This window comes from Cygnus atratus, chromosome 14 (genome assembly GCF_013377495.2).
Source record: "Cygnus atratus isolate AKBS03 ecotype Queensland, Australia chromosome 14, CAtr_DNAZoo_HiC_assembly, whole genome shotgun sequence".
Lineage (NCBI taxonomy): Eukaryota > Metazoa > Chordata > Aves > Anseriformes > Anatidae > Cygnus > Cygnus atratus.
In genome coordinates, this window is record NC_066375.1 from 490991 (window position 1) to 514664 (window position 23674).

Consider the following 23674-nt stretch of genomic DNA (forward strand, 5'->3'; position numbering starts at 1 on the left):
GTCTCATAGTTAACAGTAAAAGTGAAGAACTACACTAGAAAATGATTTTGTTTGGCACCCAATTGCACAGATGGGATCTGAATGTTAATGAAATTTAATTTGATGCTGCACAGTATCACACGCTATTTTGCCAAGCACAGCCAACATTTTAGGTACTATGAGTTCGGTTCTTTGCTTTACTCTTAAATCCACAACTCCAACAAAATCCAACAGAAACTGTTATCAGGCCTGTACAATCCATATATAAAAAGGGTTGGTTTATTGTAGTTCAAATACATAAACTGAACAATCCCAACATTTCAAAATTAAACTTTAGAAACACAAGTTTAACATTCAAAACAGGAGTATAGTTTACAAGAATTGCCCAGAAGGGAAATCCACAGTCTAATCCAGATGTAAAGATCACTTTATCGCAAATAAAAATGTGTTTATACAACCGTCCTGTTCTGTTCTGGTAACCACTGTTATTTACCAAGTGTTTCCAACTTTGAGTAAAAATTGTTAGACAAACCTTCACTTGGGCAGAGCAACCTGATTTTGTTTCTAATCCATGAATAGGGTAAGGAACAAAGCAGACCTGTGAGCAAACTTAATTTGGTCTCTGTAGTCCTAATTCTCCTCTCTCAGCTTTAACTGACTTTAATGGATTTAGTTCCATTTAGAAGGGTGAAAGCAAGCACAGAATCAGGACTTGTGTTTCCAGAACGCAGTCTTCAGTAATCAGTAATTTCAGTTATGAGACAGCATTTCATCTCCTCAGACAGGTGACCATGGGTGAACCATCAGGAAGCTGGTGGCACATGTGTATTACAAGTTCCAACCACAAGCACAATCATCTAAGACTTGCATACATAACGTTGCTGAGAAGAATGCCTCCAAATATCAGACATCCATACCTCATACACAGACACACTATTGCTCTGAGATCTGAAGTTACCAAACACAGCGCACATGTTCAGTTTTTGTCAGTCACGCCCCAGAAAAATCATAAATAACTTTAATGTTCTCTCTCCCCTTCTTCTCTTTTTTTTTTTTTTTTTAATTTTTATACAGAGACCATTTTATGTTCACAAATGCTGCTTCTTCCTCTGCTCCTAAGATGGTTTTGCAATATATTCACGGTAATGTATATGTATAAACCTGACAGATGGCTCATGCAAGCTTTTTTAACAGATACCCTGTTATGAGAGTATTCATAATTATTTTGTTGTTCGTCTTGTAGGCTCTGAAGCTGTGGGTGGTGGAGGTGGACCTCGACGGTCCAGGTCATCTACATAGGACACGATGAGTTTGCGTCTCTCTTCTGGTACACAGTCAAGTACCAGGTATCTCTTGTCATTTTGTAATATCTTCTCTACATCCTTCAGGTGCTGATCTGACTCCTGGATCAACTTTTTGGATCTGAAAGCAAGTGTAAGAATTACCACCTGACAGGGGTCAAAATAAAGCAAAAAGAGGCCTCTTTCTGATGCAGATTTTTTTTTGTCAGATAAAAAAGTTGAAAGATGAAAAGTTGTAAGAATTCAGACATCAAATTATTTTAAGACAAAAAACAGTTATCAGTTTGTTGCCATGTACAGAGAAAAGCATAATAAAAAGATTAGTTCTTTGGTGACATGCTACACACCTGTATGTTATAAATTTGGTCTCTTTCAATAGTGTTCGGAAGTCAGCTTTGGCAGTAATGTATTTGTCTCTAATGTACTCCTCAAACTCCCTTTGTTTTTTCTGAAAGGGAAAAGATAAGTTTAAAACACGGAATGCAGAGTGCTTCATGCAACTCACCATGCTGAACATAAGTAACAACTACATGTAGAATATACTTTTATCTTTCGCATTTTTAATTAAAAAATATTTCTGTTCATATAAAGCAGAAATCATTTCAGCAGTCACTATCTTTCTCTGTATCCTACATTATACTGAAAGTTAACAACAGTGATGCAAACCTCTTACCCGGTCACTTGAAGAAAATTTAATGCACCTTGGATCTTCTTTAATTATTTTTTTCACTTCTTTCCATGTTGATGTTAAAGTTATCTTTCAGAAGAAAGAAAAATAGTTAAAATTGCAAGAAAATTAGACTCTAAGAATATGGAATGTTAAATATCTCCCAAGTACACTAACAAAGTTCTTACTGTATATCAAAGTGTTGGTTTTGATTATTTATACTACTATATTTGTATTTTTAATTAGATTTTATAAATTTACTTTTCTTCATTATTAAGATAGTACTTTCAAGGCAAAGTCCTCATGAACATCGTTTACTTTCCAACACATTTAACATTCATATATACATAAACGTGTACTAGAAAAATATTTTTTAGAAGTATTAGTTATTAAAAATTAAAGAACAATCACTTCGAAGTAACACGTCCGTCATTTTGTCCTATCACACTGAGATCCACCTAGCATTCCGAGCATTTTTATCTAATGCATTAAAAATAAGTTAAAAACTGCAGGATTAAAGAAAGCTGACTGAAGTTTGCACGAGATTAAAAAAGAGCAAGACTCCCTAGAACCCCATAGTACACCAAAGAAGGGATGGATTCCCATTGCAGTGCACAGAACAGTGCAATGATTCAGATTCAGTAGCACAATATAAAACAGGAGAATGCCAAGATTGATAAACATGGTAAGATTATTTACTAACACAAACATTGGATATTTGAAAGAGCAGGATGCCACATAGTAAAGAGTATCAAATAGTTCAACACTGAAGAAATGTAACATCCTGCAGGAGATAAAAAGATCACTGACTATAAGTTTAAATGAAAATGAACTATATGTTAAACTGAAATAACACTCAAGATAAACAGCTACAGAAACATAATGTATACATTTTCTTAAGAAGAAAAGATAGCGGTGAAACAAAAGGACCCAGGAAACAGAAACAACCAAAAATCAACTTGTGTGATAGAAAAACAGGAAAAGATAAATCACGATATACAGGGGCGAAGGTCTGAAGTTTGAGCATATACAGCTCTTACCGCTGAAGTTTCATCCAGAAGTTGCCTAAAGTGTTCCCTCTTCTTTTTGGTAAGTGCTTCAATGTGTTCATTAAAGAGTTTCTCTTTCTCTTCTCTTTCTAGCAAGGAGCCAGATTCCCATCGATGATCTTTGCGTAGAGTCCTTCTGGTATCAGACCAAGACACATCTGAAGAACGCACCTGAGTCAAAGGATGATTATTATTTAAAATCATTTTTTCTATGGCTCACCGATAATTGTTATATACTACTAAGCTTTTTTTTTTTTTTCCTTTCTCTTATTTTAAATTAAGGTTCAAACTAAAGATAAAAGCTATTTAAAAAAACATTATGAGACAATGGCAGCTTTCTTTATAAATACTAAGCAAGCAGTGGCAGAAGGAATTACTTTGCCTAAGTTCAAATGCAGATAGAGATATCATATACTATATTAACTGTAAGTGGTCTAGAAAAGTAGCCTCAGAGATAACTATTTGCAAAGAGACACCAGGAGCTTTGCAGTGCCTTGGCTCTAGTCTGGAGAGCATCCCTCAAGCAGCTGACGCTTTATGTTGCTGGCTATACCACCAAATCAGGATGATGAGCCATTTATTTTCTATCCCCTGATAACAATTTCCATGAGGAAACGCGAGAACTAGTACATGTTTGGTTTTTAGATATAATACCAGGAAGCAAGGGCATAGTACACACACTGGTGAAAAGTCATTTTGCTAATCTTGCTCTCTTAATAAAACATTCACCATATGGAAATTGCCATCTTATAGGTTAGCTTGACTACTAGTACAAAGTAAACATGTAACATAGCGAAGAAATACTAAGACAAAGACACTGTGTTTGGAGCATGAAGAAGAGACAACACAAAAATAAGGAGAATGTTCCTAATTTTCTAGTTTTCCAGACATAGAAATTTACAGCAGCATGTCTAAAAATCTGCCATCACCAGTGAGGTGCTGGAGAAGCACAGCAGGAACAATACTGTCAACTAACCCTGTGGGCAAACTGTCAGAACACCAACCCTAAAAGCAAAGCCTTCTCTTACAAACAATGCAAAACTCCCAACAGGAAAAAGGGAGGGCAGTGGAACAGAAAATATAATTCTATTTCTATATAAATTTAACTACAATCAACAAAGAGCTTTTTTGTAGTGCAACAATTAGCAAAACACACTGACAAGCTCCTGCAACAAATAGATCAGGAGAGAACCTATTCATATCTTACCATGTCAGACAGAAGCGCTTTGAAGTTCTGTATTGCTTCTTCACGTTTGTGCTGCTCACGTTCTCTGTCAATTTCCTTCGTTTGCTCTGAGCGAGCTTTCTGGACTTCCCTCTCTCGTTCACGCAAACTTGCCTCAATGCGAGCTTGTCTTTCCAGCTCCTTTTCTTTTTCAGAATCTAAATTCTGAAACGTAAGAAGAGCAGAAACTTTTCTCAATAAAAATGTGACACCTTTCATATTTTCATTAGGCAGGTAAGCAAATTAAAGGATTGTCAAACCAAAGGCATCTTGGAACAAAACACTTCAAAGTGATTTAAGATGTAAAAGACTACTAAATTTTGCTTGAAGAACTATATGCTATAGAAGCATTACAGGGCATCTGCTGAAAGATGTTTGGTCACAATGCTGATCCCAGAACAACTATTCTTATGAGCATGTTCCTCGTATACAGTGACAAACTGAATAACGGGCTGGGGAAAGCAGTATAAACTGTTAACCAAGCTATACGTACTCAATCATTAATTCCCTGGAAGAGAAAAGCAGGAATACTGGATTGAGAGAGAAGAACCAGTGAAGGAACTGTGTATGAACCACCTATAACTCTGAGTGAAACAACTGATACAAAAATTGCAGCAAAGGAAACTGCCCATCCTGGTTGGGACTAGTCAGTGTAGCGTCTGTATTTTCTCAAGTTTTAAAGCCAATGACTTTATGCGAGTCTCTGTTTTTCTTGTTCTGCTGGAGAAATTCTCCCATACATCTTGTGTGTTCGTGTACGTGTGCAGACATACGCATACCATGAACAATTGCACCAGCAGTACCATGGATAGTACTTCTAAGTGTCAAGCTCTCATTCCAGGGTGCTTCAAACAAGTAATAACGGTACAGAATTCACTGAAGTATGGAACTAAAGCACACGAGTCTATCTTATAGTTAGTTACATCACACATTAACAGCAACATAACCAGCAGAACATCCAAAGACATACTTCCAAATGTCACACACATACCTTTGCTATTTTTTCTATGTACTGTTTGAAAAGGTCCTCCCTCTGTGAAGAGCTATCCACTGCTTTGTAACGAGGGTCAGTCTCTACTTTGTCCTTCACTTTGCTCCAGCGAGACTGACTGTCCAGGTGGTGATTAGCCAGTAATTCAAAGAAGTCCATCTTGATCTATTTCACAGACAATAACAGAAAGACAATACTTGAGAAAGAGGCTGATACATAACAGTTTGCTCTTATGAAAAAAGGAATCAACTTACCTCCAACAGAGGGAAGTATACTAATATTACATACCATTACAATATAGAAAAAAAATATCACTAAAACTTTGAATTTAGACCTAACATGCCTGAAATTCGCTTCCCCTTTGGGACAATTTTGCTAAAGCAAATTGATTTAGCAGATCTTCCTAATTTAAGATGAACTATGTTCATTAAAGAATGATTCAGCAATACAGTTTTTATTATTTTACTTCAGCTTATTTTTTAAGCTTTGATATATAAAAGTAACATGCTACTGATTCCACATTGTAGCATTTTGCTATCAATATTACAGCAGCTATCCAGTTTTAAAAGGGGCACTAAATAAATCAATGGATTCATCCTCCAAGTGTACAGAGGTAAACACTTAGATCTGCTGATAAATAGCAAAAAGGATGTAACCAATAAAGAATTAAGTGCTTACAGTAATCAAGTAAGCTACATTTGAGATGGATATGCAAGTATACATTAAAGTTTAAGAAAATGTTTTAGTCTACATTTTCAAATAGAAATGGGATATCAACACTGTCCATAATGCTAGCATCATGAAAAGCTGGCAGAGGATCAAGAGGATCAGTCATACTTTTTTTTGTTCTTGTTATTCTGTTTTTTTGTTTTTGCTTTTTTAAATCTTGAGACAAAACTAGCAACATGTTTTCACCTGAACTCCCAGAATCAGCAGATGCATGAGCAACTACTGTGCCTTTATTACGTATCTCATTTTCTGGGGTAGATAATTTCCCTTGTTGCTGTCGCACTTTAGGTCCTAGATATTTTTTCCATGTTATTTCCACCTCTTTATGCCTTAGAAGTCTGGTTCGGCATTTAAGCCTCCACCTCTGAGAAGAACAACAGCAAGGGGCAGATTAGCCTCACTTGCTAAATGACTGGAAACCAGTGAGTGACTGGGGACTCAAGGGTACACACAAGGTTAAGCGTGCTGCCTTCACAGCACCCCAAACCCTGTTAGCCCACAAAACAAATTCTTTTGTCTTGGCATACTAGTTAAAAAAAATTAGTTGAGAAGGGCTGGCCATTCAATTTTTGCTACTTATCTCCTCTCCTCATCCCTTTAAATAAGGCAACCACCAAAAGCTGCTTAGCTCCAAAACACTGAGATTCATAAAGGAAGAAAGCAGATGGACAGGTGAGCAAACTCTAGTTTGCCAGAGAACCGCCATCCTGATTTTCTAAAAACGTGTTTAGTTACAGCACGTACAAATGAGACATCAGAACCAACATTCTGCAGGCTTAGCCAGTGATAATTTTAGCTCTTCACAATATTAATACATAAACATAAAAGGCTTTATAGACTTTTTTTTTCTTTACTATATCTGGGAGATTACGACGGTAAGCACAGATTAGCAAAAACTGGTTAGAGCCAGTGGAGAAGTTACTCTATATGTACAGCACTATCACTCTTTCTTAAACTACCTGCACAAAATGCTAAGCAAACCATCTATTCATTTTAAGATTAAGAATGTTGTTTCAAACATCTTAAAACATGCATGCAGTATAAAAAATATGAAGCTTTCTAAGCCATAGCATTAGAAATCATTAGATATATCTGTCAGAAAATCAAACAATGCCCAGCTGTTACTACAGAAGTCCATAAAGTAAGGGTATCTCAAAGTTACATCGAAGTACTTCGCACAAGTCGCGTATGATAGATATATCCCATGGAAAAAACAAGATGAAAACTACACTCACAACACTGCTGAAGTACTTTGGCACCAGCTGCAATACAAAATCAAACCTCGCAAAAAAGAATACATCGTGTAGGAAGATGTTTTCACACGAACTGCCAGCAGCATTCCCCTGCCCTCTCTCAGATGCTGTGCACTTGCTGCTGTGCAGACACCATCCTGGCCATCTGCTGCTCCACTAGCAACTGACTTTGAAAAAAACAGGATTTTAGAGCCAATTCCCTCCTGAGGAAAATGAACGACCCTTTTAGACTTTTTACACTCTCAGGGCATGGGTTTAACTTCAGTCAGAACTATCTTTCATCTTCAACGTATACAGCACAAGTATTGTAATTTATTTGTCAATTAAAACAAAGGGGAAAAACTTAGAAAAATTAAGACAAAAACATCTCACCAAGGAATTTTTAGGATCACAGCTCTTACTCATACAGGTTTGATATATCTATAAGCACAGTAACCAGCTTGACTAACTCTAATACTACAGAAGAATACTGTTGAGAGATCTTTGTACAGGATAATGACACTGACTGGCAAGGTGGGCTGCCGTACATTTTCAACTTTTTCAACTGAGCATTAGGAAGCCTACGTACGGAGGACTTAAGACTTGTCTGCTGGCACTGCTCATCCTGAGGACATGCAACAATGTCCCTGTGTCCTGGGACAGTACAGCAGTAACTTGGTCAAAGTTATCAGCTCACCATTCACTCCCAGATATCCTCCCCTGCCTCTGACCCACGCATACTTGCTTACCTCTGTCATCTGAGAAGTGTTAAGATTCTATTTACTCACTGACATTAGCCACACGAATAAAAACAACTATCCGAAAACTCAGCTGGGCCCTATCACCAGCCAGCAAGTCATAAATCAACAAAGTAAAAATCAAATATTGGATAACTTTAAACCCTTACGTTAAAGATTTCTGTAAAGTTGATCCTCCATAAATAAAGATTTTGGACTTTTAAAACAGACTGAGAAAGCTTCAGGTTAAATGCATTAAATTTTCTTTTGTTTTAAACACTTTCAAAATCAAAGGAAAACAAGACTGAAAATATTTCAGGTGTATTTAGAAGTCTTTTTTTTTTTTTTTTGGCAGTTAACACATTGCAGGTACAACTCTCATCACTTCACAAGGAAAAAAACTAAAAAAATGTAAAGTACCGGAACTGCGGGAGGCTAAAGTCACCACACAGAGATACCAATTCTTTCCTCACTAGGGAATCCCATAATATTTGCGTGTCAGTGATTGACAGCTGTCAGACTGAACTGATTGACAGGCCGCACAGCACATAACTGTAAAGTCTATCCACTTGTTATAAAACAGAATACATAAAATGGTTACAAAACGCTTTTGGAGAAAAAAACATTATTTCAAAAGCAAACAAACACAGTCTCTCTTAATTTTTTAACTTTAGAACAATCATGCAACAAAACAAGTATTTACTTTTTTTTAAGCTTTCAACTTCACTAAGCTGCAAGAACGCTTTAAAATTCCATTCATAACTGAAATGCAATATGTAAAAGTCTAGTTTTGAACTACATCAGTTCTCCTCTGAAAGCACAATCATTTATTGAAAATATCAGCAATAAGACAGCTTGCAAAAAATGGAGAACACAAAAATCAAATTAGACCAGAGTGCCTAGATTAAGAAAAAAATATGCAAGACTTATTCAACAAGTAAACTGTCTGCAAATCTAACACGTTATTCAGCATTTCTCTCTTCAGCAAGTATTCTTAGTAAGTGAAATTTACATTAACTTTGTGCTACAAAAGAAATATTGCAGACTTTAAAATGTCAAAAATGATTAGGCTTTAGAGGTTATTTTCTCCATTCGCACAACACACAGGGACATTTAAGTAAGTGGCTGCATATTTTGTTGGTAATATTCGATGCCACCTCCATAGAAGTCTGCTTCCCCAGCGGTGAAAGCCTGCTCCCTACTATTGACAATATGGTCAAATGACATTTGGAATTCATCAATCTTTAATAGCCGACCTTTAATTCTAATAAGCAGCAAGTTATACATAAGATATATTTACTGAAAGATTAAAGTCACTAAAAGTGCTAGCTTTTAGATGGAAAGAGAAGACATGGAAGCTGTTTGAAATTTAAATAGAGTAGCCTACAGAGAATTTTGAGATCTTTACTGCCTTCACTGAGAGAACAGGGAAATAACGGCCAGTTCTGGATTCTCGAGCCAAACAAAACAAGAATTTCCTTTCAGCGCTTCAGGACAATTTTTTTTTTTTAATAGGGAAAAAAATAGGCCTCATTCCAGTTAAGAATATGTTACATGCTTAGGAAAACAAAAAAAAGTTAACTCAGTTTCATAAAATTAGGTTCTACACACTAAGTCGGTATAGTATACCTGCAAACTTAAAAATAGTTAGTTCATAAAGAGCAAAGGAACATCTGTGAAATGCTTACATTGTAAAACCTCTATGGAAAGAGAAGGACTGAGTCTCAGAGAAGGCACACTGGAAACCAAGCAGTGACTTTGTCCCATCTCACTCAGGCTCACACCACTCACACTGCTGGAACTAAAAAAAATCACCTTACCTTCTCACCTCTGGTCTTCGAATCTTCTTTTTCCTTCTTTCTTGCCGCTGTGATAAACTCATTAAACAAGGCCTCTCGATCTTTCATCTTTTCAATTGCCTTGAATCTCGAGTCTTTAGCATGCTTGGCTGCAAATTCACTAAAAGTAGTTCTGCAACAAAATGGCAAGTGAACTAATTTGGCAGAGCTGTCTTTGCTGGGAAGCAGGTTCAGCAGAGAAGTATTTCTTCTGCTAGAATACATGCCAGACCACAAAGAACAAAAAAAACACTCATCCTATGTTCTCACTATAGAGATGTTTGATCAATGAACTACAGAAAGGAGTCAGGTTTAGGCACACACATGAAAGGTATTGTTAAGAGACTTGTGTAGTATTTTTGTTGTTTTGGTTTTAATACAGCTACCTGCAGGATGTGCAGGTGTAGGTGTAGGAAGAGAGATTATAATACAACCAAGACATTAAAAAAAACCTCAGCTGACTACAAGTCTTCTTTTTTGTGGTTAAGCAGTTCAGCCACCAGTCTGTCCAGGTATTTCACAGCTGTGAAATTGAAAGATTTACATGCATTCACTTGCAGCCAAACCATGCTAAGAGTTCACCGAGGAAATCATTGTTTGGTGTTAGTCATGATAAAACACTGGCTGAATGAAATCTTCCCCTACATGGAACATAGTATAGCTTTATCTTAAAAAACAGAGGGTTGAAAATGTATTAAATGCTATGGGCAGACGCAGCAGTACTGGGCTTTCAACCCATTATTCCCACAGCATTTTCCTGACAGTTCTCTCACCTCCAGGGCCAGATTCCAATCTGTGCAGTAAATGTAGTACTGCCACTTACCTCAAAAAAAACCACTACTGTGCTTTTTCCAAGCTCTGATGCAAATCTGGCCCCAAGAATACGTGAGACACTTATAATCATACGAATGTTTCATCACAGCATGGAAATAATTAGACTTGGAAAATCCAGCCTACTGTTGCTGTAGGGTAAATTGAAACAAGAAGAGAATTTGGTAGCTTATTCAAAAAGATTAGAAAGTGAATGTATAGCTATATTGAAGAACAAGAGCTGCTTAAGTGGAACACAAACTCTTGAGCATGTTGGACTGAGATAGATGATTAAAAATAGTCTGACACTCACAGAGGTACAGCAATATCTTTAGACAAACACTGAAACCAGAAGACAAAGGATAAGATTAAACAAGACAGTAATTCAGTTGCAATTCTCTTTCCCACCCCAGCTCATAATTAGCTCAGAATTAGTCCCAATATGATGCACTGGAGATATCTTGGAAGTTGAGAATACTAAAGCTAACAAGAATAGTCCATGTTAGTCTCCAAATGCTATACTGAACTATTTTTTTTTTAATTTATTTCAAATATTCCCATTTCTCCATTCTTCCCAGACCATCAAAATTGTTGCGATCATTAAATGAACAGATGGACGTTTCAAATAAGAAATATTGATCAGATTTAAAGTAATTTAAAAGTTTACATAACGCTGGATTCCACGAATTTCCAACATGGATCACTGAAAAAAATTAAGCTGAAATGAACCAAATGAGATGTTATTTCACTGTAAAGGAATTAGTGCCAGGTAATCCAAGAGATGCTGGAAGAGAATGCTTTAGAGCTCATCTGTTGACATAAGCGCATATTTCATGAATTATATGCAAGAAATCTGTGAAACAAACAATTCTAGCAATAAAATCTTGAATGTTAGTATGTTTACTGTTATCACTAAGCTATTACACTGCATGTAGGCCTGGATGTGAAGGGTAAGTAATAATTTTCCTATTAAAGCAACCAAAATATTGTTATATTATTAAAAATATATTTTGTAACCAGAAAAAAGTCCCTTCAAATCCCCAAACTGACAAAACCTCTCTCATACTTCTCAAGGAATACTAATATTCTTAAGAAGAAACAGAGTTATGAAAGAAAACTTTAATCTGGTAGTGGATCTTGAGGTCTTTCTCACATTCCAGAGAGCATGCTGGGAATTTCTTCAAAATGACTTAAAAATACATAAAACATCATAAATATCAAGTTCTATTATTTTATGGATTGTGTGAGTGCAAGCAGGAAAATGAAGATTTCAACAATACCTGATTTTTCTCCACACTTTGCCTCTAATTTTGAAAGAGGTTAATCAAGTTAACCTACCCAATACCACCCAACATACTTTGTTCTAAGAGCGTTCATGCACATGAACGAGAAAGAAGCTCCTACCGTGGATTAATCTTTGCTTCTTCCATCATTTTCTTGAAATCCTCCTTGGCCTGCATTATTTTGTTTTTCTTCTCCTTGCGCTCTTCTTCAGCTCGCGTTTTCACATACTGATCAAATACCTACAGAAACACCAGTTACTGACATAAAACATACAAACCTGAAGCCACATAAGCTCCAGGCAAGATGGGAGAAAAATTCCATTTTTTTCCTTTTGTCTTACTTCCTTTCCTCCCACCATAGAACCAATATAGACAGGGTAGAAAGAAGGGTTAAGGATGTTTTGTATTTGAATATGCAAATTATTCCAATCTACTGAACACGCAGTGCACAACACATGAACACACAATCCGAGACCAGCAAACAGTTTCTTACATATTCATTTCATGTTAACATTTTTCAGGGTCATGTGCTTAAGAAAGCAGATGTTTCTTGTATTCTTGAAGTTTTCTATTTCCATACATCCATTTGAAGAAAAGCTTCTGGAGCGAGAACATTTTTTTTTTAACAATAAAGATGTGCTTTAGGTTTTCCACACTTACTATTTTTCATAAATAGCTGGATTAATCATTGCTCCAGTAGTTTGACAAGATACTGGAGATTCTCACCATTTCATTCAGGTTTTGAGAGCTTTCTGTATGCACATAACTTTCACTGTCTTAGAGCACACATCTTGCAACAACAGGAAAAATAAAAAATGTCAACTCACTCCTCCTCTTTTTGGCTTTTTCTTTTCCAGACAAACCCTAATCATAACAAAAATCTCTTGCAATACTGATTACTGAAGAAGGCTAAACAGGAAAAAAAAACAGACTGAGGACTTAGATAACACCTGTAGTAGATGTGTCTGGAAGGGGAGTGAATTCTTTACCTGTTTTCTTTCTTTAGGGTTGAGAAGTAAGTAACGAGGATCAAAAACTATCTTGTGTAGTTCTTTCTCCCATGTTGAAAAAGCAGAGACCTTTAATCAAAAAAAAGTCAGATTTTAACTGTTAAGTTTCCTTGAACATGCAGATGCTGTAGAGTTTTGCTGGAAAACTATAGGACATCTGATGAAAAGAGGGAGACAAAAATCATGCTGAAGTTTTCATCACTAATAGATGATGAGCTGTGGGAGTCTGCCATAGCAAGTTTCAACACTAATTGGCTCTGAGAACTTTAAATAATAACACACACTTAATTACTCATTAAAATAACTACTACGGTGTGACATTTTAAAAAACAACTCCATCAGAAAAAAGCTTTGAGATTCTATGTTCTCATATCCCATGCCTGCCCTATACCTTTTCTAAATATTATGAGTTTAAACAACAGTTCTGCTACAACAAACTTAAAGAGGCTCAAGCTCATTTTAATTAATTTTTATTACAATTATCCCATAAGAACTAGTCAACAAAACTAAATTAAAGCTCACAGGTAGCTGGAAACACTTCAATTTTTTGAATACAGTTACTATGTGAATTCATACTCTGATAGATAATTTAGGCTATTAAGAACTGATTGTATAAAACAAATTTCAAATTTAGGTAACTAAAAGCAAGAAGTCTCCCATTTAAGGATACGAATGTACAGACTATAGTGGAACTTACTGTTTTTATTGTGTAGGAACACTTCTAAAAACATTAAATTGTGTGTCCAGTTCTTATTTATTTTCACTGGCAGCTTTCAACTGTGTACTTACTTAACTTGGGGAAAAAAAAGTTTAAAAAGTCTTGATACTATTTAATTTCACTTATTTAGAAATTCTGCTAATTTTAACATTCATTGAAATATAGGCTCTTGAATGAAACATATCCATGAATCAGAAGAACAATGAAATCGTTTTCCTCGCATAAGGCACTGCAGGTTCTGAATTAACTAAGAACGAAGACTCCTGCCTGAACCTCCCTTTCTCACACCCCTTCACTCACTCACTCTCTCACACACACACACTTATTTCTCTAACCCCTCTTTCTAGAAGCATGTCCTTGAATTGTTTCATCCGAGCCTCCAGAGGGACAATGGCTCTCTCTCGAGCGGCTTTAATTTCAGCTTCCATAGCAGCCTCCTTCTCTGAATCAATATCTTTGTTATCATCTTTCCTGGAAAAAAAATTAAATACACAGTACAACTTGGTAAGTAGTAAGTCAGCCCTGTACGTTAGATTGAACTGCATCAAGACAGAACAGACGTAACAGATTAATTCAGAATTACTGGCTTATAAAACATGGAAACCATTCTTTGAAACTTGCATAAGAATGCTTTTCATACTGGAAGAGTTCAAGGAACCAAAGTGTCCTCAACGACCTCAGTGTCAACAAGTGGGGCCAAGAAGTTAATACACTCTGGTTTTGTTCATTGCTCTCACCAGACGTGCAACAGATTTTGTTAGCTGCACTAACTTTCCTCTTCTCCCGTTCAAGACCATGAAGCCCTGTGAAAGGCTACAGGAGTTAGTTCAAACTGAGAATACCTTAGAATCATTACAGCAGAAATGCTGTACCACAAGTGATACATTCATCCAAAGCATTTCTGAAAAGAAATGCGTGGCTTGTTGATTAACTGTGAACAACGTTATAATCATCTCTAAGAGTACACGATAACAAACAAAATGGTAAAAACTACTTTTAAAATAGTGTATACAAGTAACTCAGAGTAAAGTGACGTATATCACTTCCAATAGGCAAAACAGACAGACATAAAGAGCTAAATAAAACACTTAAACCTTTATAACAGAGTGAAAACAAATCTTACAGGACTAATCACTATGAAAATCTAGATGGCTGGACTTTTAGGCAACGAAACCTTGTGTGCAGAAATTAACAAGAAAAACAAGCAACTTAAGCAAACTATTTAAGATAATAAATTATTGCACCTGATCAGGGCAATCCCAGTCATGAGTACAGACTGGGAGAACTCCTTGAGAGCATCCCTGCGGAGAAGGACTTAGTGGTTCTGTTGGACAAAAAGTTCAACATGAGCCATCAGTGCATGCTTGCAGCCCAGAAGGCCAAGTGCATCAACAGAAGTGGGAGCAGCAGGCCGAGGGAGGTGATCGTCCCCCTGCTCTGCCCTCACGAGGCTCCACTTGGAGTGGTGCACCCAAGTCCGAGGCTCCCAGCACAAGAAGGAGGTGGACCTGTTAGAGAAGGTTCATAGGAGGGCATGAAGGAAGACAGAGCTGGAGGTGCTCAGCTGGGAGAAGAGAAGGCTCGGGGGAGACCTCCTTGCAGCATTTCAGTACTTAAAGGGAGGGCTTAAAAAAAAAAAAAAGAGATGGAGAGTGACTTTTTACACAGGTAGGTACGATGATAGGGGGAATGTTTGTAAACCAGAAGAGGAGAGATTTAGATTAGATGTTACGAGGCAATTTTTCACTCAGAGGGTGGTATGGTACTGAAACAGGTTCCCAAAGAAGCCGTGGATGCCCCATCCCAGGAGGTGTTCAAGGCCAGGCTGGATGGGGCCCTGGGCAACCTGATTTAGTGGGTGGTATCACTGCCCATGGCAGGGGCAGAATTAGGTGATCTTCAAGATCTCTTCTAAGCCAAGCCAGTCTACAATTATATGGTAAACCATGCTCAAAGTATTTCCTGGACTCAACAAATAGCTTATACCATTTACTTTCAATCTTAATGATTTCTAAAGGCAATGCTATTTCCTCCTTACTATCTCAGCAATATCAAGCGCTTGAGCTGCTAATGTAGAACAGCAGGATGAATGAATGATGCAGGTGATGAATCCTCTTAGTTACTTTTACCACGTTACTACATACACTAGCATAGGAATTGCTCACATGAAGCTTCAGTTATTTTATTTACACAGGCTACTTAGTACTTAAAAACAAACTTACTTGCGCTTTTTAATTTTAATAGGCTCATCTTCATTTGCATCTTCTGTAGATTCATGCTCTTCTCTAACTGTAGAAGAGATTTCAATAATACTTTAGATTTTTATCTTTGCAACGAGTCTGTCCTTGAGCAAAAAACAGAGGACAATGTGTGCAGTACTGCATTCTGACAAAGGAAGATGGTCTTAGTTGCTTTCAGATAAATACCATCAGAATTTAGTGGCAGGCCTAAAGGACTTGTGGCAAGCTTTGCATTTAAAAATACAATTACTGACCTCTTACTTCCATGAAAAAAATCAGGCTAAGCAGCCTAACAAAGAACATTTGGATCTCCTAGTTATCTACTTGCACTTTGCTTTCCTCCAATACCAAGCCCACATGTCATCCTAGGATCATTTGCTAGAACTTGTACCAGAAAGAAATCTCAACTCTTGAGTGTTCTTTGTTCTTGGCAGCTGTTTTCAAACTGTATTGCAGTTCTTGCATTCCCACTATCTTTCTTAAAGAAATTCCAAAGCTATGTGCATTCTTCAATACCTGCTTACATTTCTCTTGCTTATTTAAATGTTACTAATTTTGGAAATGAACACAAAATAAATGATAAATTATGTTCAGACTTCTAAAGCAAGCAATAAGATTGCTCTTACTGAGTTTTTTTCCTTCTTCCATTCCTTTTTTGTGAGGAGGTTCTTGAATAATTTTGTCCACATCAGCTCTTCCAATGAGGTCATCCGGTCTGTCCCACATCGAAAGCCGGGTGGTGGGGTTATAGAAGAAAACACGCTCATCACCAGTCCACACCACACACCTAGAAGTTTAACAGAAAACAGTCTTATTTTGTTTTACCATATTTGTATTACCATATTCAAAGACCGAGAAAGAACGAGACAAAAATTTTAATATTGGGAAGCTCTTTCTTTCATAAGTCACTCTATATTTGTCTATAGAAAGAAGAAACGTAAGTAGGTGTTATAGGAAGACTGTTACAACTTGGCAGAACTGACAAATCCCATGAAATAATGTATGGTTCACACCTTCAACTGAGTCCTGAAATTAGTTTTACAGCACTCATTGAAACAAGAAGGTTCACAAGCTGTTGAATTACCGAAGCTTTTAGGTTGAGCTTTTCGTTTGTTTTGAGTTTCTTAAAAATATTGTGTACAGCATGCCTTCATTTTCACAGTATTCCCACCTTTCCTGTCTAAAACATCCAAATTTTCCTTTTTCTATCCATGAATCTTGGTCTGGAGGCATAGCAAGAGCAGCACAACTGAGTCTGAAGAATATGTTATGATTAGCTGCCAGGAACAGACTGTCTGGTCAATCAGCACCAACATAAATACTGTAGTATAGACGTCTTCACCCAAATGATGTTGGGAACAGCACAGAAACAAGCGGAGGAGGGAAGAGTGGATTCTAGCTTGTATACTTTTTTAGTCAGTGACAACTTGCACACTACTTGTCAATACACACCTTCTCTTCACGTTTGATTAAATTCAAAGTTACCAGGAAGGAGGACTGACAGAAGACTCTTCCCATAATTGCAAGTCTTAAATGATGGAAAGTAATGTTCTACATATGCAATGGTAGTGTATCAGTTTACTCAAACTAATAAATAACTGTTCCCCAGTTTTAATATTTCTGATGTTATTTACATTGTTCCTAAAGAGTAAAAATAACACCTTAAAATATCCCCATGTAAAGAAGGACCGATTATCACAAGCCTGTTGGTCAAGAGAAAACTTCTAAAGACAATTACATTTTGTTTCTGCAATTGCTATTTCACAGGATAATAAACAGCATCAGGAAGAAACAAAGGAAATACTAGCAAGGAAAATCCTATGAAAACAGAAGGTTAGAGGAGTCAGTCTAGTGCCACAGGAGAAATGTAGAGACAAACTGGCTATACTTAAATTGTGTTTGGACTGAGTATAGCTTGTAGTTTTAAAGGTTGTAAAGAATATACCACAACTCCGTTTGAGAAAGCAATTGACTCTCTTTTTGAGAGTCATCTACTATAGAATAGAAGTATAAGGGTCACAGCAAGGGTAAAGTCTTCATGATACTACACATATAGGCTGCTATTGAGCATCTATCCTACATTAAAAAACATTGGATTGTTTCGGTCAGTAGCTGCACCTAGTCCTTCCCCAAGGCAAAAGGGCGAAAGTAGTACATGCTTTTTTTTTTGGCCAGTGTTTCACGCCAGATCAGGAGGAATCAGTAGCAGATGAAGAGGGCTGGGATACGAAATCTATGCTGGTAACATATCTCATAGGACTGCAGACAGCAGTTAGTGAGTGGTACAAAGACTATGCACACACACCACTAAACATCAAAAGTACTGGGACAGTGTGAATTGCGTTGCCTGAAGGAAACCAATGCTATTTGAGTCAGAAGAGTACCAAGAAAAAGGTTCTTCATACATTATTACTTGTTCTACCTCTCCAGCAACCTTCCTTGCGTCTACAGGAAATGATGTTTCTGATGTTTCAGTAACCCCAGTTGCAGGCCATAGGGAAAATTATTACCTACCATGGGGTTCCTGGAATAGGAGTGGTTGCAACTGGCTTGGCTTTCTGAGCTGCCTTTTCTTCTTCAGTCATTTCTTCCTCTTTTGGCTCCTCAAGATAAAAAAAAAAAAAGTTACAGGATGCAAACAATAATAGCTAGCCTATTATTTATTTCAAAGCAACTCATTTTAAACAAGCAAAAGTATTTTAAAACAATGCTGATAAGCAGCTCACAAATATACTTCATCCACACTTCAAACAACAGTATTGTAATTTCATCACATAGACAGTAACTGCTATTCCAAAATCTCAAACCAGAAAACCTTTACGTGTTTACTTAACTTAAGACTTCAGTGAAACCTTACTTAAATGCTTTCGTAGTTCTGCATGAACCCTTGGCTCAAGGCCTAAATACAGGGACAATGGTCCAAATTCTCATAAAGAAATTTGTATTTATTCTTAAAATTCACTTACGTGAAACTGAGACATGGAGTATGAAACAGTCAAAAGTCTACAGTGACCTTTGTAACATTATGATTCTCTGATTAAAACCAAAAACAAAAAAATAGCAACTACCTCAAAAGCAAACAGGGCAAATGGGTAACAAAACCAGCAATTGAATTCTGTGGTTTTGCTTAGAAATCTACATTGAAGTTCATAGAACTCGATATAAAAACATTTATTTTCATTCAAGCATCTTGGTATCTTCAAGACCTAAGCTTTTTCAGCACGACAAAAAGCATTACAAAAAAAAGTTGCAGTGTAAGCACTAAACATTTTCTAGGATATGCATTCCTAGAAAAGTAAATTTACTGGTTATAGCACATGGAAAGACAAAGTTTTGTTTCAAAACTGTTCAAAAACTAAGTAGTAAAGAAGTAGGAAAATAGCTATTTAAAGATTCCAAATATTCAGAACAAGTTTCATTTTCCGGAACATCTTAAGATGAGAGATCATCATGCCTATGTAATTACCTGTTTTTTGTCTATGTTCACTTTTTTTTTTTTTTTAACTTAATTCACATACTTGTAAAGTTTTTTTTCCCCCGTAAAAAAAAAAAAAAAAAAAGCTGTGAGGCCAAAAAGGAAGGCTTTCAAAATCACCCCAGGAATTCAAGAACTCAAATTACTAACCATGTCTCCTGTCAATATGCCTGGTCTACAGATGCATCCACACCTGTAGGATGTAGGATTCAAAATGGTGATACTGACTATTTGGTTGCAAGGTCTTTTACCTCCTTTATAAGTTCTTTTATAGGTTCTTCTTTTGGCTCTTCTTCCTCTGTCTCCATTGGTAAAGGCTCCTCCATAGGTTCTTTAATCGGCTCTTTAATCTTCTCTTCCATTTTTTCTGCATAAAGATAAAAATTTCCTTAGTATTATTAACAAACAATTATAGAACCAAAAGAGATGTGGTTTTATCAGTAAGCTTTGCTTCTGCTGTTGTGCATTGAAAAATTTTATTTTTAATGTGTTTTCGCCACATTCCATCCTCCTTGTGCTTTACAATGTGTGCTTATAAAAATAATCTTATCTCCTGTAGCATGATCTACTTGGGACTGGACAAGGAAATACTGCAGGACAACCTTTAGCTAGCTGTTAAAAAGCTAGCTAAAGCGTACCTATAGAAATAGCCAAAACAGTAATAAAAAATATCATCCATATTCAAATAAGTATTCAACTTCTAAAACAAAAAGTCTCAAAATTCTTAAGTTTCAACATGAGATACCAGGACTTTGGCAAGGAAGTCTTTTTTTTTTTTTGTAAGTACATCATGCAAAAGCTATGGAAAAAAGCTAACTGGAAAAACATTAAATTTAAAGAAAAGCAAGAAGAGAAGCCTTGAGGTCTTCAACTTCATTGCTAGCCACTTTGTGATGTATGTGCAGTTGAGAGTATTTCTTTCCCATCTTTCCCATTTCTTTGCCATCCCAATGGCAAAGACTTCCTTTGACTTCAAATTGTCTCTTACACACAGTATTTATTAGCACTTATGGTCAGATAGACTGACATTCCTTTTGGAAGTAAGCATCCAATTACAGAAAAGTCTACACTACGATGAGAAGTGTTTTTTTCTGAATTGTTCTAAATTAAGGCATAGGTTCTTAAATGAAGCATCAAAAGATAAAACCAGAGAGGGAAGAATTAAATTTACTGAAGTAACTCAATAAGGAGTTAATAATAAATGAAGCATATACAGAGCTAGGATTACATAAGGATTCCAAAACTTCCAGGAAATATTTTCTAGAAATTAATTTGCATGCAACATTGAAGGCCACCTTCAGATTAGAAATGCTGTGACAAAAAAAACATCTGAAAACTCACGGAGACTCATCTGAAAATTGCACTGTACCCACTTAAAAAAACAACATATAATCTTCAGTCAGCAAAACTGATATTTGCTTAGATGACTTCGCATCACTAAATTGCAGAGCTATTATTTAAACCTGAATTATTAGAAAGATGGGTATCAATTACTTAAACTATCTCACTGCATAAGTGTTTGGAATGTGTCTAAACAGAGACTTCTTGTTACTAAGAATTCATGAGAGAATAAAAGCAAGAATTATTTGCTCTGACTGGATTTTTTTCCCCAAAAAAGACTCTCTAAATTGAATAAAAGCCACAAGATTTTTGCCCCTTCTTCCTTATTTGTGATACAAGAATTTGCCTCCAAAGGAAAACACCCATTGATATAATGTGGATTAAAATAAAGACAAGTCACAGAATATGACCTGAATACAACTTGGGAACTGGGGGGTAGGAGATAATTTCCCATTTCTTCATATTTCAAAACTTACCATATACTTAGCTTTTCGTGAACAACATACTTTCCTGGTTTACACTCTTTAAAATAAATGATCCCCCCACCTACACCTTTTTGTCTGTCTCTGAGATCTCGTCAAACAGATGAGTAGGTACAGACAGTACTTACACTCTACTGGAGTGGAAAGACGCATTTATTTGCGTGTTCCAGGATACCAAAGCAACTCTAGAACAAAACACTCTTTCAGTACAGTGGGAAACGAAGAAGCTACCACCTTCAGACTCATAAACAGCTTACATGTCTTTAGTTAGGCATTGGAATGGGTAGCCCAGGGAGGCGGTAGAGTCACTGTCCCTGGAGATGTTTAAGGAAAGGTTGGACCTGGTGCACTTAGGGACATGGTTTAGTGGGTGATACTGATGGTGGGGGATGGTTGGACCAGATGATCTTGGAGGTCTTTTCCAACCTGAGTAATTCCATGATTCTAAATGGCTCCTTATAACCAGGATTTCAAAATACGCTTAAGGCAGATACTGGATTAGAAAAATTCTTGTTCACATTTTCAAACACAACCATTAATGGCCTAAGCAATTTTGCCTGGGATAAAGCTGTATTAAAGTACCTTTTTCTTTCAGTTCTTGGGGTTTTTCCCACGTTGACTCCAAAGTCCTATTGTTGTAATAGTAAGTCTTTCCATCTGCTGTTTTATACTCTGTCCACTCAGAGACTGCTGTTGCTCCAGCCAATGTAGCAGGTGAAGCGGCAATAGCAACCTGAGGATGGATCATAGGTACAATGGGAGGTGCCATTCCTGGCAAGACACCTATATAAAGAAGAAACAAAAAGAGGAAAAAAGAAAAAAGGGAAAGGAAACAAAACAGTAAATGACAATGAAATACCTAAGAACAAAAGCCTAGCACTTTACTGACTTACTTCACAGAGTACATAAAAATTATTTTGAAAATGAAATTTGAAAGCAAGGCACAGTTACTAAATTTCCGTCCTATGTTTTCTGATCAGTAATGCCTGTTACCAAGAAAATTAGATAAATAAAATTTTAATTAATTTCCAATTCTACACAGCACAAAGCCTGTTAGTTTTTAGACATTTCCTTTAACACTTCAAAATGAAGCATTATGCTAAGAAACCCATCTTTCTTATTTCTCTGTAGCAAGTTATAATTAAACAGTGGAATAATTCTGTCATTTTAACATACTCCTAATGCTTTTGTGTAAAAAAAAAAAAAAAAAAAACTATGTTGGTTTGAATTTCAGCCATACAATACAATATGGATCAGAACTCTGGTACATCTTAAACCCTGACTTAAAAGTTAACATAAATTTAGAGCCTTGGATAAAAAGAAATAAGAATTAAATTATTTCAGATTGTGTGATGGTTTTGTTTAGTATTGAAGATTGGAAAAAACATTTTATTCACATCCTAAAGCAAAATGTCAAGCAAATATGCAAAGGTAAAAAAGTCAAAATGCTACATTATTCTATTAATTCTCTGTTTATCCCAAGAAAATGGATATATTGAAAGTATTTTGAACTACAACTTCCATAAAAGTGAATTGGATAAGACTAGCACCACAAGATCATAATTTTGAGCTTTTACCATTTACATGAAAAAGTTTCATTTTAAATAAGGGGAAAAAGTACACATTACATATTGCCATAAACTAACCTCAGTAAATGGCATTTCTTAAATGCATAATATGAAAAATGAAAATTTATACTAAGACACACGTACACGCACACCAACATGCAAGCACAATCATGTCACTATACATGTGGAAGTCAGAAAAACAAAAATCCACACACAAGAAACTAATAACTAAGAGGTATGGGCATGAAGAGGGTCACAATTATTACAGAACTCAGTGATTACAGAAAAATGTACTGGATTTTTTTTTTTTTGGTATAAAATAAGCTACCACTAACAGTTAATTGGGAAAGTTGTTTCCTGGCCAAATACAATATTTGCATTTATACTGGTCTTGAAAATAAAGTATATATATGCAATTAATTGGGGGAAGCAAATAAATAAATAAAAAATAAACAACAACATTCACTACCATGCCAACTTACAGACAAAACGAACTAAGATGGTTTTGAAAATTACCGGTCTTGGTGGTAGCGACTGTCTTTACATACGGGCAGCTGACTATTTGCATCATTGCTACACCTGTAAAACGGATAAGCAAGCATGTTGGAAAGCTGCCATTGTACGTCAGCTACCACTGGGAGTCTGGATGCTACAGATTTCCTGCTACAATTTGGAATGCCATTTTCAGCTGGCAAAAAAGAAAGCCGCTTTGACAGGAAAAGGTAAATTATTTTTGCTCCAGAATTTTATGCCAGATCAAATTTAAAACTGATTTTAAGCTGCAGCAACATTTTCTGCCTACATTAAGCCATCTGTTTAGCAATTACTGGGATGCTGCTTAAAAAAAATAAAACAAAAAACCCACCATGACACTTGAACAATGACTCAGGGGTTTAAGTTCATTCTAGGCAAGGTAGCATCAGGGAAGATTATGCTAATGGCGATGTTTTCCACTGACAGCATTTGCTCAGACAGATCCATCAGAGCAGCAGCAAAGTG

General features: G+C 36.3%; 1 protein-coding gene across 3 annotated transcripts in view; it reads right to left on the reverse strand.

Annotated features, from left to right (window-relative positions):
• Positions 1 to 236: 236 nt before the first annotated feature.
• Positions 237 to 23674, reverse strand: part of TCERG1 (transcription elongation regulator 1) — a 35184-nt gene continuing 11746 nt past the window's right edge. For 2 of the 3 annotated variants that reach the window (XM_035560724.2, XM_035560723.2), the window contains 15 exons: positions 21690 to 21890; positions 19536 to 19651; positions 18324 to 18412; positions 16436 to 16596; positions 15792 to 15858; positions 13905 to 14040; positions 12831 to 12920; positions 11963 to 12081; positions 9731 to 9881; positions 5213 to 5377; positions 4204 to 4386; positions 2988 to 3167; positions 1954 to 2037; positions 1628 to 1728; positions 237 to 1401 (listed from right to left, as the gene is read on the reverse strand). In XM_035560724.2, the coding sequence (XP_035416617.2) occupies positions 1200 to 1401; positions 1628 to 1728; positions 1954 to 2037; positions 2988 to 3167; positions 4204 to 4386; positions 5213 to 5377; positions 9731 to 9881; positions 11963 to 12081; positions 12831 to 12920; positions 13905 to 14040; positions 15792 to 15858; positions 16436 to 16596; positions 18324 to 18412; positions 19536 to 19651; positions 21690 to 21890 (2045 nt within the window). In that variant the 3' untranslated portion in view covers positions 237 to 1199. Of the gene's footprint in view, positions 1402 to 1627; positions 1729 to 1953; positions 2038 to 2987; positions 3168 to 4203; positions 4387 to 5212; positions 5378 to 9730; positions 9882 to 11962; positions 12082 to 12830; positions 12921 to 13904; positions 14041 to 15791; positions 15859 to 16435; positions 16597 to 18323; positions 18413 to 19535; positions 19652 to 21689; positions 21891 to 23191; positions 23255 to 23674 lie in introns of all 3 variants that reach the window. The other variant, XM_035560722.2, reaches the window with a different exon arrangement.